Here is a 17,257-nt window from a genome sequence, read left to right as displayed (position 1 = left end):
AAAGAAACATTCTTAAGATTCTTTACCTGGAGAAACTATCAGCAAAGACAAAACTATTTTCAAACATAAAAATTAAAGAGAGTGTATCACTCTTTCACTCTCCCTGGAAGAGTGATTAAGGGAACTATTAAGGGAAAAAGGAGAATCCAGAAGAAAAGATATGGTTAAAAAGTAGCAAGAGATAGATGAAGTATATTAATTAATTTGTGTACTGACTGGAAAAAAGAAGTAACTTTTGGCATGTTTTAAAGAAGGCCTGAAGTAAAACTATAAACAAAAATAGCAAGTACAATAGGAAGGGAAGTATTCAGTGGATAAATCATACTTTATTGTTTTAATTTTATCCCCCGACCCCAGGAGAGAGAGAACAATTTTAGTTTGTTGGAAAAAATATGTGTGTATATTGGGGGATTCAGAAATATAACCTATAGCTCTCAAACTAGCAGAGAGATAAAAAGAGAATAATAAAACAAAGCCAAAAATACCTACAAATGTTAGATGGGTGTAGTGGGGCATGCCTGTGATCCCAGCACTTGGGAGGTTGAGGCTAGAGGATCGCCATGAGTTTGAGGCCAGCCTGGGCTACATAGTGAGTTCAAGGCCAGCCTGTAAGACCCTATCTCAAAAAACAAACAAACAAATAAATAACCCACCCAAAAAACCCCACAGCTTTATTCAACTGAAGTCAAGAAAGGGGTGGGGGTGGGGAAAAATCCCATAGAGAACTACAATGTAAAATATAAAATGATAGATTAGAAATAATTTCAAACATATTAGTAGTTGCAATAATTATAGATTAAATTAGCCTACTAAAATGTCAAACTGGCAGATTGGATTAAAAAAATGCAGCTATATTCTGCTTATAAGAGCCATACTTAAAACAAAATTAGACAAAATAGAATTCTAGGGAAAGAGCTTTCAGGATAAAGGAAGTACTCCTGTGTAACTTGGGAACATGATATGTAGCCATGTTCTTTCTGCTTTTTTCTCTTGGACTTTTCTCCTGAGCAGCCCCCACAGGAAGAGTCTTGTGTCTGCCCAGGGCTATCACTGCCTGTGACTGGGTGGATGGATAATATGTCTAATTCTGTGGTTTAGTTAGGAAGACTCACTTCATGTTCAGAATAATCATTGTATTCCTATGTGGTCTTTATCAGTAAAGAAAGGAGTTGTTTTGACTCCCAACTGCTTTACTCTTTGTTACGATTTTCTTTCTGATTTTGTTTAGAATCTGGCTAGGGAAAGGTGCTTTTTGTTGAGCCCCTCAGACTAGATGATGATAAAGAGGATAGGCCACCTAGGCCCAACAGTCACGGACAGGTACTGAGGAACACAACCTTAAATTTAGAAAGCAAAAACTGACATACATATAGGGAGAAACTGCTGGGTGTAGTGGTGCATGCCCATAATCCCAGCTGAAGTATGAGGCAGGAGGATTGCAAGACAGCCTGGGTGACTTAGTCTCTGTCTCAAAATCAAACAGAAGAAAGAACTGGGGTGTAGCCCAGTAGTAGAATTTTGCCTAGCATTTGTGATGCTCTGGGTTTAACATTCAGTACATAACAACAGCACAGCAGCAGCAGCAGCAGCAGCAGCAGCAGCAGCAGCAGCAGTAGCAACAACAGCAGCAATGGTAGGGTGGGGAGTAGACAAATCCTCAGTTACAGTGGGAGATTTCTTTAACATCTTTCAGAAAATAATGGGTCAAGCAGTCCAAAAATTGCAAGGATATAGAAGATTCGAACAATACAGTGAAAAAATTTAATCTTGTAATTTCTATCCCTACTCTCAGCAAGAGAAAAAAAATCCTTTTCCAGCCCACATATGCAACGTGAAAAGTAAGTAAATAAAAGATCTATGTATTAAGTCAACAAATTTCAAATAGTATCGTATAGTCCCTGAATATAAGACAACTAATTTATAAATCAACAATTGTAGTATTGGGAGCCGGGCCTGGTGGCGCATGCCTGTAATCCTAGCACTTGGGAGGCGGAGGCGGGAAGATTGCTGTGAGTTCAAGGCCAGCTTCTGGCTACATAGTGAGACCCTATCTCAAAAAACAAACAAACAAAAAATTGTGGTATTGAAGGAAACAAGTTTCATATTAAAGCTTCATATTAAAATTTAAAAACCCTTTTAAACAACTCATGGACTAAAGAGGAAATCACAAAAGAACTGACAAAATATTTAGAACTAAATGACAGTAAAAATACTAACCATCAAATTGTGTGGGATGCAGGAAAAGTGGTATTTGCAGAGATGCATGGCTCTAAATATATTTGTAAGAAAGAAGGAAGATTGAATGTGTATGCCTGAAAGCCAGGAAGTTAGAAAAAGAGTAGAAGGGAGAAACCTAAAGGAAATGAAAGGAAATTAAAAAGAAAAGAAAAAAGTGAGAGAAAGGAAAAGTAAAGAATAAAGATGATCAACAAAACCAAATGCTATCTCTGAAAAAACTAATAAAATAGCCAAACCTCCAGCTAAGGGCTGATTAAGGAAAGCCAAAAAGATGCAAATAGTATTAAGCAATAAAGGAAAGGACATACTACTAATAGCAACGAAATCCTAAGAGAAAACCAAAACCAACTCTGATTCAATGCATTTGATGGGTATTTTTATAGAAAAACTTAAACTACCAAAGGTGATTCAGTAAGGAGTAGGAAGCCTAAGCATTCACCACTAAAGAACTATAAAATATCCCCTTCCTATTAAAAACAAAAGCAAAACAAAAAACCAGCAGGCTGAGTGCAGTAGCCCATGCTTATAATCCCAGCTGCTCAAGGGGTGGAGGCAAGAGGATCACAAGTTCAAGGCCAGCCTGGCAATTTAGGGAGAGCCTGTCTCACAATGAAAAATAAAAGAGTTGGGGATGTAGTTGGGGGATGAAGAACAGGGTTGAAAGCCAAGTACTGCAAGTCAAATGAACTAACCCAGATGAAACAAAACAAAAAACAAACAGCAGGCCCAGAGATGTCATAGGGGAGTTTTAGCAAATGTTTAAGGAATAGAAAATCCCTGTATAATATAAACTATGTTAGAGGGCAAGAAGCTATCCCAGAATTTTGTGTGGCTGGAATAATACCATACTATCAAAAGCTGGCATTGGAAGTACAAGAAAAAAAAAAACAATACGCCAGTGTTTCTTTTGAACATAGATATGAAAATATAAATAAACTACTAATCAATTGAATTCAGCAGGATACTAAAAATAGTTTATCATGAACAATTGGAGTTTTACCCCTAGAATGAAAAGATGGCTCAACAGAAATGTAATCCACCAGGTTAACAGATTAAAAATCATATGATTATCTCGGCAGATGCAGAAAAGCATTCATGAAAATTCAACACTTTCATAATGTGCTAAATGAATCAGGGGAACAGGCTAAATTTAGGTGAATCTCTTCATAAACCAGACTCCATCCCATTTATATTTTGAGTAAATCCAGATTTTCAAATATTAGATTTATCTTTTCATACCAGTTCATTTGCATGTCCAAATCCAAATATATATGTAGAAGCTAGGCCCAGTTCTTGGGGAGAATATAAAAAAACCTCACAAACAATGAAAGAATAATGGTGACCTTGACGGTGGCTAATTGCATTTCCCATATTTCAGTGGCAGATGACATTGCCAGACCTGTACTTTAAATATCCACCTACCCTTGGGTACCTAGGCAGGATTCCATTTTCTTACTGTTTGAGTGCGGTGCTTCACGCATGGGCTTGGCGAATACAGGTTGATCTGCCACTGGGGAGACCTGAAGCAAGTGCCCTGTGTGGTGTGACCTCAGCCACCTTCCTTGCTGACTCCGTTTCTTATGGATGCCTTGGTCTCACCCTTGTCTGCACTGTAGGTCCAAACTGAAGACAGTGCATGAGCGGATCCCCTTGGCTGGACTTAGCAAGTTGCCCAGCGTCCCTCAGATTGCCAAGGTAAACCTCAAGCCCAGAAAGAAGAAGAAGGTGGCTTCCTGTGTCATCCTGAACTGGTCTCTGGGGTGGGGTACAGGCCCTGCCCTTGGGGGAGGCCACTTTTCTCTAACACCTTTGACTTCATGGATGAGAATGTTGGCTGTTGGCAGCTGTTTCTGCCTTCCCTTCCCTTCCCTCCTCTCCTCACCTCATCCTTGCTGCATGGTCGCCACCCCAGATAGTTCAGAGCTAGTTTTGGAGAAAAGAGAAGGTGGAAGCTGAGCTGGCCATGGTGAATGCTGTAGGATTTCAGAGGACGGGTACAAAGAGTGGCCAGGAGAGCTTTCACAGGTGAGGACAGGGCGAGGGATAATCCAGACCCGGCACTGCCTCAAGTAAGGAGTTGTCATGGGCCCCATGGGCAGAGGGGCCCATGTCCCTACTTTGAGAACAAGGAGCTTGGTTATGGAATCAGCAAAGAGGGGTGGTTGGCTGGGCTGAGTTGGACCCTCACTCTGGGAACAGGAATGCTAACAGAATTTGTGCCAAGTACCTTTGATGGGAGTTGAGGGGGGTGGCTTTTTAGAATTGTTTATGATCAGAGTGGAGATAAGCCTCGGCCTCCCACCCCCCACTTTATCAGGAAGCTCCCGAAAGGTTAGTTAACTGGTATGGGCATACGTGAGTGAGCAGCAGAGCCGGACTTTGGTTTCAGAGCCCTGATCCTGTCCGTATTACCCTGCCAGTCCTGCTTTCTCTTGTGGGCACAGGAGCTCTAACGTGCTCCACAGATTCGGCCCCTGAACTGTGTGTTTCTCTGTCCACTTAGGCCTTCTGTGATGACGCTGTGGGGCTGAAATTCAACCCTGTCCTGTACCCCAAGGTGAGGACCTTCATGTTCTCCTTTGCCTGTTATCCAGGACTCTGCAGCTTGGCATGGATTTGCACACCCATGGCTTGCTCTGTGGGGAGTTTTCTGCATCATGGTGGGGTTTTCTGGGGTCTCCATGATAAGCCTCTTTCTCTTTCTCTGCCCTTCTTTCACAAAATGGTCCACTGGGAATCCATCCTCAGCGTGCCTGGATCTCTAGCCTACCTGAGTAGGTCCCCAGTTTGCTGTGCAGGTGGCAAAGGGTAGCAATTTGGTAGCTTCTTTACCTCACCAAAGTTGAACCGCCCTGAAGCCTGTGCTGGGGCAGGGCATGATTCTCCCTGTCACTGGGAACTGGTGCCGATCCACTCTGCCATCGTGGAGCCGTAGGGTACCGAGGGTGGACACAGATTAAGAACGGAAAGGCCAGACTTCCACTCCCTGTTGCCCATGTTACCTCAGCTCTGAGGCTTTACAAGCCCCTGCTGGCCTTCATTAATAAACTGGCTGGTTCTTTGATAGTGGTTTTCTTAGCATTCGCCTGATCTTGACTCCAGTTGTGATGTAGAGATGTGAGTTGCAAGAAGCACACTAATAATGAAACAAACCAACACATGCGCTCAAGAATGATTATGGCATGACAGGACTTAAATCACCCACGGATGGAAAATTGCTTGAAATTGGCCACAGGAAAAGATCCTGTGAACTGACTGTGGCTTCCTGAGCCAGCAGGGTCTGGAGGGAGTGAACAGAAGCAGAGCTGTGCTTCTGGGCTTTTGCTGTGGCCCAGGGCTGTGGCTGCTGAGGCTCGCTGGGGCCGGCTGTGTCCATGCCCCACGCTCCAGCTCTGACCACCAGGAACTATATGATGCGTGTCTGCTGGGGAAGAGAGGCCCCCGTCCTGGTGAAACATCCAGAGCCCCCAGGAATAAATGCCTTAAAAGTCCATGACTGGGTGTGACATACTCGGAAGCATCTATTTGTCCCTCTGCTAAGAAGCAGAACTCTCTCCTGAAAAGCTCTCTCCCAAATGAGATTTTAGCCATTTTAGTGCCTGTAGACACTACCAATAATGTATGTGCACCACTGAATGTTTCTTATCATTCAGACTGACCTCTTTTTATAATTAAAGCTGAGTTAGTGAAGTTTAACCACACATTAAAACCCCATCATAAAGACCTAACTGAACTATAGGTTTGGCATTTTTTGTTGTCAGATCCTGTTTACTATGATGTGCATCTCCATGGTTCTTGCTATCACTTGGAAAGCCTCTAGCCCTGTGAATACTAGAAGAGCAGCTGTATTTTTATGTTTTCTTTATTGGAAAACATCTATAACTGTTTAAGACCATTTGGGATGTTAATCTGGCTGAGGGGTGTGTGTGTGTGTGTGTGTGTGTGTGTGTGTTTTAGAAACTTGCAGAGTTTAGAATGTTACTCGGAAGGTCTCCACGGCCTGGTCCCTCTTCCTGGCAGGGTCGCTGATTCTTCCCTTGGACTCATGCCAGGCAGGAGTGAAGGCTCCTGTGCAGCCAGCAGGGCTCTTGCTGGGGATGCTGAGAAGTGTCACTTCCTCAGGCATCTGAGAACAGAAATATGCAGTGAGTAGTAAGCTAACCTGGGCCTCATATTCTAGCCAACAAATTATGCCTGGTTTGTTCTTTGCTGGCATAACACATGGTCGGATCCCTCCTTTTTACTGCAGAAGAATTCCCAACAGCACCTTAAAGCTGGTCAGCTTTGATTTCCTAGAGGTTCATACACGATGATGATAATGATAATGATGATAATGATAGTTGCTCTGTGCTTAGTACTTCATGTGACTGATGTCATGAAATTTTCATCCCTACACATTTCTATTTAACAGAGGAGGAAACTGAAGTCCAGAGAAATTAAGTATCTCACTGCAAATCACATGGATTTAGAGCAGATTCAGAGCTAGAATTGACTTATTTATTTTTTTTACCCCAGACATCAACTCTATGAGGCAAAATGAAAAATTAGATAGAAACACTGGTCAGGTTTCTTTTTTCTCTTTGCATATCTCATCTTATTAAGATGTGTTCCTCTTTACAGACTATTTATTTTATGGATAAAGGGATTAAGTCTGGATAGGAGCAGTGACCTGCTCACAGTTATACTTCTGAAAAGAGGAGGAATTGGAACTAGAACCAGCTTTGGTAGCAGGTTTTGGGGTTCTGGCTTTACTTTTCACGTGATAGAAAAATACTGGGGTAAAGTTCGTTCCGAGTCTCTCTGGACTCTGTGTGCTCAAGCTGTGGTTGGGGCATTTGGATGGGAACAGAATGGTTGATGCAGAGGTTACTGCTGGTTACTACTAGAGAAGCGCCAGTGTTGGGAGCTAGCTAACCTCCTTGGAGAGAGTTGTCCCTCTCTTCCTCGTATGTGTGGAAGTCTCTTATTGGGAATACACTCTGTGCCCAAGAGGGTGCTTCTTTTTTCATTTGCTTCTCTACTTGCTCCACATTAACAAGTCTTGATTGTTTTTCTTCCCCACATTTTCTAGGCCTCCCAAATGATTGTGTCCTATGATGAGCATGACGTCAACAACACATTCAAATTTGGGGTCATTTATCAGAAAGCCAGGCAGGTAAGCACCATGAATCCATATCAATCACTGTATCCTATGGTTTCCCACTGAGGACTCCTTATCTTTCTATCCTAAGTGCAGGAGCCCTGAACTGTGTTCTTAAACAATCTAAATACAACTGTCACATTAAGTATGAATTGGACTGGTGGTGACAAGATCTCCAAGGAAGGCTACTTCTTACAAAAAAGCCTGCAAGTCTTTTAAATGGTGGTTTTACATGGTTGTGTAGTTCTTAAACTGTAGAGTCGGATTATTCCTGGTTATCTTAGTGAAGTCTAATTCTTCCTGGTTATCTCAGCTTCTGTTTATCTATGGCCTGAAAATCAAATTATCAAATTAAGTTGAGGAATCAGATTAGCATAAACTACTTTTTAATTCTCCCATTCTCCCAGCCAGGAATTAGCTTTTTCTCCCCAAAATTCAACAGGGTGCAGGAGTCAGTTGGGTGCATCTCCCTAACTTTGCATTCACTGACATCATGTTGGTAGCTTGAAATCAGCCATAGAAGTATTTATACTATGAAAATTGGCAAGCACCAGTTTCTGTTTCCTGCCCGTATAAAGCCAGTTGTTAGAGCCGTTTGTTAAAGAATTTATGGCATGTCACAACTTCCCTCCTCTGTGTCTTGTAGTACTCTATTTAAGAATTAAGCCTTGGAGTTAGCTGACCAAAATAATGTTTCCTTAAGAAGAATGTGCATAGGAAAGGAAGAAGTCACACTGTCATTATGTGAGGATGACGTAATCCTTTATACAGAAGACCCAAAAAACTCTACCAAAAGACTTCTAAAATCAATAACCAAATTGAGCAATACAGCAGGATATAAAATCAGCACACAGAAATAAGTAGCCTTCCTGTATATTAATAATGAATTTACAGAAAGGGAAATTAGGAAAACTGTAATATTAACAGTAGCATGAAGAAAAATTAAGTACATAGGAATTAATCTAACTGAGGAAGGGAAAGACCTCTATAACAAAAACTACAGCACTGTGAAAAAAGAGATCAAACAAGATGTAAGAAAATGGAAAGCTATCCCCTATTCCTGAATAGGCAGAATCAATGTTGTCAAAATGGCCATACTACCAAAACTGATACATAGATTTAATGCAATCCCAATCAAAATACCAACAGTGTTCCTCACAGAACTAGAAAAAACTATCCTAAAATTTATATGGAATCAGAAGGGACTGAGAATAGCAAAAGCAATCATGGGCAACAAAAACAGGGAGGAAGTGGGATCACAACCCTAGATCTCAATTTATAATACAGAGCAAAAGTGATTAAAAATGGCATGGTACTGGCCCAAAAACAGACATGCAGATCAATGGAACTGAATAAAAGATGAAGAAACAACCCTTGGCACATGAAGTCATCTGATAGTTGACAGAGAAGCCAAAAGCATATGCTGGAGGAAAGATGGCCTGTTTAGCAGATAGAGCTGGGGAAGCTGGTTATACACATGCAGAAGACTGAATCTAGGTTCATATCTATCACATGTACCGAAATAAAATGGATCAAAGACATAAATATTAAAACAGAAACAGTCTGCTGGAAAATAAGAAAAATTCTTGAAGACATAGGCACAGGAAAGGACTTTTTAAATAGAACTCCAGTTGTATAAGAAATAGCATAAAAAATTAACAAAAGGAATTAAACCAAATTAAAAAGCTTCTGCACAGCAAAGGAAACAATCAATAGAATGAAGAGACAACCTACAGAATGAGAGAAAATTTTTGCTAGCTATTCTTCTAACAGAGGACTAATACCTAGAATATACAAAGAATTCAAAAGAACCAAACCACTCAAGAAAGACCAAATCAAAAAATGGGCAGCTGAAATGAGTAGACACTTCTCAGAAGTGCAAGTGGCCAATAAATACCTGAAAAAATGCTCAACATCTCTGGCCTTCAGAGAAATGCAATATCTTACTTCAAGAAGAATGCTATTATCAAAAAATCAGACAATAACAAATGCTGGTGAGTCTTCTGCAATGTTGGTGGGAATGTAGACTTGTACAACCAGTATGGAAGTCAGTATGGAGCTTCCTCAGAAAACAAAAACCAGAAATTCCATTCAGCCCATCTATTCCCTTTCTTAGTTATCGTCCCAAAGGAGTTAGACATCACACCACAGTGATACATGTAAACCCGTTTGTAGCAGTGCAGTTTCTAATGGCTAAATCTTGGAAGTGGCCTGTATATCCAACAACAACAAATGGATAAAGAGAATGAGGTATTTATATACTGTGGAGCACTATGTCACTTTAAAAAAGGATAAATATGGGTCATTTTTAGGGAAATGGACCATAATGTCTGGAGACCATAATGCTATGTGAAATACATTAGACACACAAGCTTAATTATCTCATACCTTCTCTTCATATGAGAAACTCCAAGTACAAATAATTTAAAAAACAAAGTAAAAGATAGGTAACAGGGGACAGGGAGAAAGATAGTTTGCAAATGGGAAGGAGATCTAGAAATGGAGGGAGGCTGCAAGGATGGGGAGGAAAGTGGAACAAAAAGAATTAAGATGTGTTAAGTACATTTACATATTCCCCACAACGAATGTAAACAATATGTACTGCAAACATGTACTAATAAAAATCTATGAAAAACCCCTAAATAATATTTCTCAAAGTGTGATTCCATGAGATATTTATCTGGCAAGGTATTCTGTGAGCAGATGACTTGGGGGAGGGCTGTTGGTTCTGCAGAAACATTATAAAGGCTTTTAAGAATACCAAAGTGACCCCCTCTTTATAACTTTGTTAAACTCAGTGTTTTCCATATTTATTTGCCTGTGAACTTCCCATCTTCCCTATTATAGAGAGCCCTTCCTGGTCCTCGTCTCTGCCCAGGAAGTTTATATTTGTAATCCCATGAAAAATTATTGGAATTCTAGTGAGTTAATTCCAGTCTACCACTTCCAGTGCAGCCCATGGTGAGAATAAAGACACTAAGGCGTATTCGTAGTTATGGGGAGCCAAGGGGTCCTAAGTCCAGCCATGATGATGGTTATCTGCAACAGAGGCCTCCACCCGGGGCCGAATCTTGGTTTTATTAATTCGTGAAGAAGGGAGTGGCTAGAGGATGAGTGACTGTGAGAATGCTGGGAAGTAGGTGAGTGCTGTAAGCTGGGCTAGGGAAGAGGTGTGAAATCACCTCTGCAATATGCGGAGAAGGATATGCAGAAAGAATAGTCTGTATAACACAATTGAGATAGAATCTAATGTTTTGGGGTTAGTGCTTCAGCTCTGATGTGTAATCTTTCAAGCCCTGGGAAGTCATAGCCTCTATCTCAGAGGCTCGATCCCAGCCAGCAGCATGGAGCATTGGCTCACCATCCTGCCTCTCCAAGCTCACACATGGGAACAAATGGTGGTGGTGGTGGTGGTGGTGTTTCTATATGCATTGCCTAAAGCCAATTGAAAGGATAAGGAAAAGTCCCAGCCAGCTCTGTACATATCAATGCATGGAAATAGGGTCAGGTTCAGCCAAAACGGAGACAATTGCTCCTCCTTCAGGGAGAGTTGCCCAGGTAGTCCTCCCCACCCTATCTCTTTTCCACCGTGAACACTAACATTCTAGCAGCGTGCTCAGCTGAACACACCCATGTCTCATCACGCAGGTGCTATGAGAAGACTCTTCCACACCCATTTCATCTTTGTGTTATTCCAGAGCCTACATGGTAACTTTATATAAATACTCTCAGTTGTTACATGAATTAATGAATGAATGGAAATTTTTGCCCTGCTAATGACAGGTCAGTGGTGTTGTCCATCATAATCTGTGTCATTCTTGGCTAGTTAATAGCTGCTTTCCTCGTCCAAAGATATCAGACCATAAGGGGCACATGTTTGCTGAACAACACTCTAATTATGTGAAGAGTTTAGGATATGAAATACCAACACTGGGTGAATCTTATAATTTAAGGGAAATTATTCAGGTAGTCACTCTAATTATTTTCACATATTACATTTTGATTTTGTACAGCTCGGCTAATATAACCCCTCCTAATTAAAGTTCTTTGCTTGTGAAATTTACCGAGACAGATCTTATAATGTGATTACAATCCAGTGTTCCAGCAAAGTTATAATTACTGAGTATTACCATCCATGTCTCAGAAGAAATCTGTATATTGTTTATGTACCTGATGCTGCCATCGGGGGAAAAGCCAAGGAGATAAAACTGTTTTTTTTACACAACTGGGCAGATTGTTGTTTTGCAAACCCACAGCTAGGGGGACACTTAATAGGAGCACTTCTTGTATAAAAGCCGTATGTTGGTCTTTGGATATAAATAAGCCTCACAGAACTCTCCAGTTTGTCATGTACTGGGTTAGGCACTGTAGGGGGATACAGTCATGACTAAGACCCACTCCCTCAAATCTAAGGCCTGTATAAAAATGACAGTGCTAATAATTCCAGGTTGGGTGTGAATCCTGGAAGAGAGGTGCCCACCCCAGAACATACACTGGTTTGTTTTCCTAGTGGAGATTTAGATTGCTGCTAGCTGCAGCTCTCTCATACCTCATGACCTGGGGCAGACAGGATGCTTGGCTAGTATTGTCTGTGAAATTTACCAGTGCGTTGTGAATTGCAGTGGCTTCACGGCACGCTAAGGATCAGGGGTCAGTGAATTTTTTCTGTAAAGAGCCAGATAGTAGAGTTTTTGGACTTTGTGGGCATTGATTGTTATAACCACTTTCTCCGCCTTGTAGAGCAAAAGCAACCACAGGCAGTATGTAAATTAGCTGGCCTGGCTGTGCTCCAATAAATGTTTATAAAAACAGACAGTAGGCCAGACTTGGTCCATGGGCCAGAGTTTGCAGACCCCCAGATTAAAGCAGTATTTTCTAAACTTCAGACATCCACACTCAACTTTCAAGATCTGTCGTAATCCTTGTTCTACCACAGGGCACTGGTAGCAATTTTTTTGTCACACCTATACTATTAACTACTAAATACTTTATAAAGTTTTTCTTTAAAAAAACAACTTAAATGTATTTATTTAACTTATTTAGTGCACTTGTGATGGAAATAAATGTATTTATACCTATATAAAAATAACAAATATATTTATTTAACTTGTGCACTTGTGATGGAAACCAAGGCTTCGTATACTAGTCAAGTGCTCTTACCACTGCGCTCCCTCCCCTAGTTCCTATCCTAGTGCATTTATTTGTAAAGGAAATTCTCAATCTCTGCTTCAACTGAATCACTTGCCACAAAATGAAGGTAATTCTAAAAAAAGAAAAACATTATTAAAAACCAAGCTAACCTTATTGAGATCTACTAGATTTTGTTGCCTATGGAAGGCTTGGAAGCTGAGGTCTGCTGTTGTTATAAAGCAGGCATAAGCGGGACTGGGAACGTAGCCCAGCAGAAGAGTGCCCTTTGAGCACGAGTGAGGCGCTGGGTTCACTCTCCAGCATGGGAAGAAAATAAATAAATAAAAACGCAGGCATTAGGAACCTTTTAAAGAATCTCCTATTGGAGACTTTGTCCTTTATGATTGGACAAAGTAGAGTGAATATTTCTGTCTGCAGCCATTCAATTCAGTCCATGAATTTTTGCAGAGCATTCCTGTGTTTGTAGAGCCTCCAACTATTTGCAGATCCTGATGCTGTGGGCAGAGCTTATTGATCAGACAGGTTGGTCAGTGTTTTAAGTCTACCACTGTTTGCACAGCTTGCTACTGTCATCAGCTTACCTTTCTGTTTTAATTGTTAGATATTTGTAGATTCACACATGGTTGTAATGAATAATACAGAGATCTCAAGTACCGTTTAGCTGCTTCCCTCTTCCAGGGTCATGTCTTACAAAACTATAGCACAATCAGGATATTAGTATTGATACAATCTACAGATACTCACATTTCTTCAACTTACCATGTACATTTCATTCTATGCCATTTTATCCATGTTTAGGTTCCATAATCAAGAAAAAAGAATTCCATCACCACAGGACTCTCTTGTATTTTCCTTTTATAACCTTCCCATCTGCTGCCTGTTCTCCCTGCTTCCCTCCAGGCCCCAGCCCCTGGCAAACATTAATCTGTTATCCAACTTCAAAAAACTTTGTTTCAGAATGTTATGTAAATGAAGTTGTGCAATATATAATCCTTTGGGATTTTTTTCTCTGCTTTTCATTCAAATTTGCATCACTAGTTACTTTTTACTGCTGAGTAGTATTCCATGGTGTGACTGTGCCAGTTTGTTTAACCATTTATCCGTTGATAGACATCTGGATTGTTTCCAGGTTTGAGTTATTATTAGTAAAGCTATTATGAACATTTGTATACAGAATTTGGATTTATTTGAACATAAGTGTTTATTTCTCTGGGACAAGTGTCTAGGAGTACAAGTACTGGTTCTATGGTAATTATGTGTTTAGTTTTTTAGGAAATTGCCAAAATCTTTTCTTGAGTGGTTATTCCCAACATCAGTTTAAGAGTAATCCAATTTCTGTACATCCTTGCCAGATCTGGGGTTGTCACCACTTTTTTATTTTAGCATTTGATAGATGTGTAGTAATATCTCATTGTGGTTTTAATTTGCATTTCTTTAGTGGAAAATGATGTTGAACATCTTTTCATGTGGTTATTTGCCATCTGCATATCCTCTTAGGTGAAATATCTGTTCATGTCTTTTGACCATCTCCTAATTAAATTTTTTCTTTGCTGTTGTGTTGTAAGTTTTTTAATAATTGCTTTATTGAGGTATCTATAGTTCTCATACCATGGAACTTCCAATAGTATATGAATTATGTCTCCATAAAGTGGTTGGTGGTGAAATCACACAGTGGTACAACAGTAACTACGAAATCCCAGAGCATCTTCATCACTCCCCAAAGAAACCTCCAGCTGTCACTCTCCAACCCCCTTCCCTTTAGCTCCTGGCAGCTACTCGTCTGCTTTCTCTCTCTGTAGCTTTGCTTATTCTGGACTTCATACAGATGCAAGCATATGATATAGGATCTTTTGTTTTTGGCTTTTTTTACTTAACAAACTGTTTCCAGAGTTCATCCATGTTGTAGCATGTATCAGTATTTCATTCCTTATTTATGGTCAGATATTCCATTGCGTGAATATATCACATTTTAAAAATCCATTCACCAAGTTTTGGGCGTTTTGGGCATTTTGGGTTGTTTCCACTTGAGGCTGTTGTGCATAGTGCTGCTGATAATACTCATGTGCGGATTTTTGTGTGGACAGTTGTTGTAATTTCTCCTGGCTGTATTCCTAAAAGTGGAATTTCTGGGTCTCATGGAAACTCTTTTTAGCCTTTTAAGGAGCTACCAGACTGTTCCAAAGTAGCTCTATCATTTTACATACCTGAAAGCCACGTGTAAGGGTTCTGATTTCTCCACCTTGTCACCAACACTTGGTATTTTCTTTCTTTTTTATTATGGCCATCCTGGTGGGTATGAAGTGATGTTTCATTGTGGTTTTGATTACTGTAGAGTTTGGGGGTTTACTAATCTTTTGTTGGAAATCTAACTGTTAATTTTTTTATTATGGATTATGTTTCTGACATTAAGTCTTTGAGAACTCTTTGCTTCAGCTATGCCTTTTGCACCGACCTTTGCTTAAATATGCCTCTTCAGCTAGCCCTTAGGACTCAACTGTGTTGAGTAATTCACCCTAGTCTTTCCTCCAATTGAGGACAGCTATGGTGAATGGATTGGCAGATAGGAAAAAAGGTAGAAAAGGACCATATCTGGACAACTCTGTTTTTTTCTTGGCACCAAGAAGGTGTGTTTTGCTGCACCATTCTATTTTTCTTTCAGACCCTAGAGGAGGAGCTATTTTGGAACAATGAGGAGAGCCCAGCTTTCAAGGAGTTCTTGGACCTACTGGGGGACACAATCACACTGCAGGACTTTAAAGGGTGAGTTTTAGCCAAGGGATGGCTGTAGCTCCATGGATGAGACCCTAGAGCAAGGACCAATGGCAGACAGCTCAGTCCTTAAGGAGAGCTTGTGAGAATTAAAAACGCATACATGGAATATGGGACTGTTTTTCAGCATCTGATAAGTACTCCCTTACTGGCATTCCTGAAGAATCAGTGATCTAGGGGATAATCCAGTGTGGCAGGTTGTCTGAAAGACATTGACATTTGGCCTGCAGACTCTTGATGAGATTTCTCCTCCTGAGATTTGCCTTCCTAATTACATTTGGCTCAGACTGAGAGCGAAATGAATCTACCTTCTCTACCACTCACCTGCCAGGCAAAAGAGAGCCTTGTGCAGTTTGGAAGAAAATGACCTCATTTAGATAATGCACCAGGAATGGGTAATTAAGAGTTCATGCAAATATAATAACCCCATAGGCAGGAATTCATGCAGCAATCTGTTTTTCTTTAAGTGGAAGAAAGATAGAATTTTGGGGCTATTTTGATCTCTAGCACTGGAGGAAAAGAGTGGAGAAAATCAGAGAATATTGGGGTGACCGTTTAGAGAACCCTGGCTCTTGATGTTACTTTGAATCTAACCAGCCCTAGGTGGCTGGCTCACGGCTGCCATCCCTCGAATTCCTATACTATCTCCTTCTCAACTTTGGGAGACCAAGTGCTAACAGAAGCTAGCATTATGTGCAAACTACCTAACCCAGTTGAGCACGGTGGTCCATGCCTATAATCTCCACAATCTAGAAGGCTAAGGCAAGAGGACGGAAAGTTTGAGCCCAGCCTGGGTGACTTGGTGAGACCTTGTATCAAAAGGGTTAGGGCGTGGGGTGAATAGCTCACTGTGAAGGCCTTGGGTTCAATCCCTAGTACTATGGGAAAAAAATAAAAGTACCTAACCCAGTTTCCCCGTATGCAGTAGTATGCAGTAATCACTTTCCCCTTCTGCTTCCTTGTCTCTCCTCCTTCCTTGTCTTTTCCCTTTCCCCTCGTCCTCCATCTTCTCCTCTCTTCCAAGTCACCACTGCAGTCTCGAGTCACTTGCACCTGGGTTCAAATCCCTGCTCTGCTGCTTACTGGCTCAACAGTTTTGAACAAGGGACTTTGCCTCAGCCAGCCTCAGTTTTCCCATATGTGAAAAAGGAGATAAAAGATAACACTGAGCCCAAAAAGATTGTTAGAGGATTAAGATAGATAACGCACATGAAGCACTTATGCTAGTGTCACACATTGGTCTTTGCCATTCTGATTGTTCTCATTTTACTGTCTTTCACTGACTTCAAGATGCTGTCATTTATAAGATGCATGCTGATTTGGGTGATATTAAAACGCGAAGAGTGTAGCTGTTAGAATAGATAAAATACAGTACATACACACAGGGATTATGTAATCCTATCCTTTTATGCTATAGAGGAAGGCCACCATGGCCACCAAGAGAGCTTAAGGGCCACAACCAAGGTCCTGTGCTGACTCAGGGCCAGAAGCAGGTATAGAACCTGGAATACCTGGCTACCTATCCAGGATCCTTTGTGCCATGCTGGGCTGAGCATACTTCGGGCATGTATTAAGTGCTGAAGTTCTCACATCCAGGTGATGAAATAGGAAATCCATCTTATTTCATTTCCTTTTTACAGTACTGGGGAGTGAACCCAGGGCCTCTCATTTGCTAGGCCTAGGCAAGCGCTCTAGCGCCAAGCTCTACATCCCCAACTCTTTTAAAAAATGTTTTATTTTGAAATAGGGTCTCACTAAGTTGCACAGACTGGTTTCAAACTTGCCATCCTTCTGCTCTAGCTTCCTGAGTAGCTGGGATTATGGGTGTGTGACACCATGCCAGTTTATTTCATTTTCTGGAAGGAGTCTGCATCTGCCTTCTCTGGGCCTTGCTGAAGAATGTGGTTGGGGGCTGGTGGCTGTGTTTCTGTAAAGGCAGAAAGGATAGATCCTGGAGGC

General features: G+C 41.0%; 1 protein-coding gene across 16 annotated transcripts in view; it reads left to right on the top strand.

Moving 5' to 3' along the window:
• Rap1gap2 (RAP1 GTPase activating protein 2) overlaps positions 1–17,257 on the top strand; it is a 241,080-nt gene that overhangs the window by 189,539 nt on the left and 34,284 nt on the right. For all 16 annotated transcript variants that reach the window (XR_263756.2, XR_263755.2, XM_013503479.1 and 13 more), the window contains 4 exons: positions 3,855–3,933; positions 4,742–4,795; positions 7,310–7,393; positions 15,189–15,289. Coding sequence is in view for 14 of the 16 variants with exons in the window: in XM_013503479.1 (XP_013358933.1) it covers positions 3,855–3,933; positions 4,742–4,795; positions 7,310–7,393; positions 15,189–15,289 (318 nt within the window). In the remaining 2 variants the exon portion in view is untranslated. The remainder of the gene's footprint in view (positions 1–3,854; positions 3,934–4,741; positions 4,796–7,309; positions 7,394–15,188; positions 15,290–17,257) is intronic.

Source organism: Chinchilla lanigera, unplaced genomic scaffold (genome assembly GCF_000276665.1).
Source record: "Chinchilla lanigera isolate Chin_1 unplaced genomic scaffold, ChiLan1.0 scaffold00080, whole genome shotgun sequence".
Lineage (NCBI taxonomy): Eukaryota > Metazoa > Chordata > Mammalia > Rodentia > Chinchillidae > Chinchilla > Chinchilla lanigera.
This window is presented reverse-complemented; position numbering and strand designations above follow the sequence as displayed.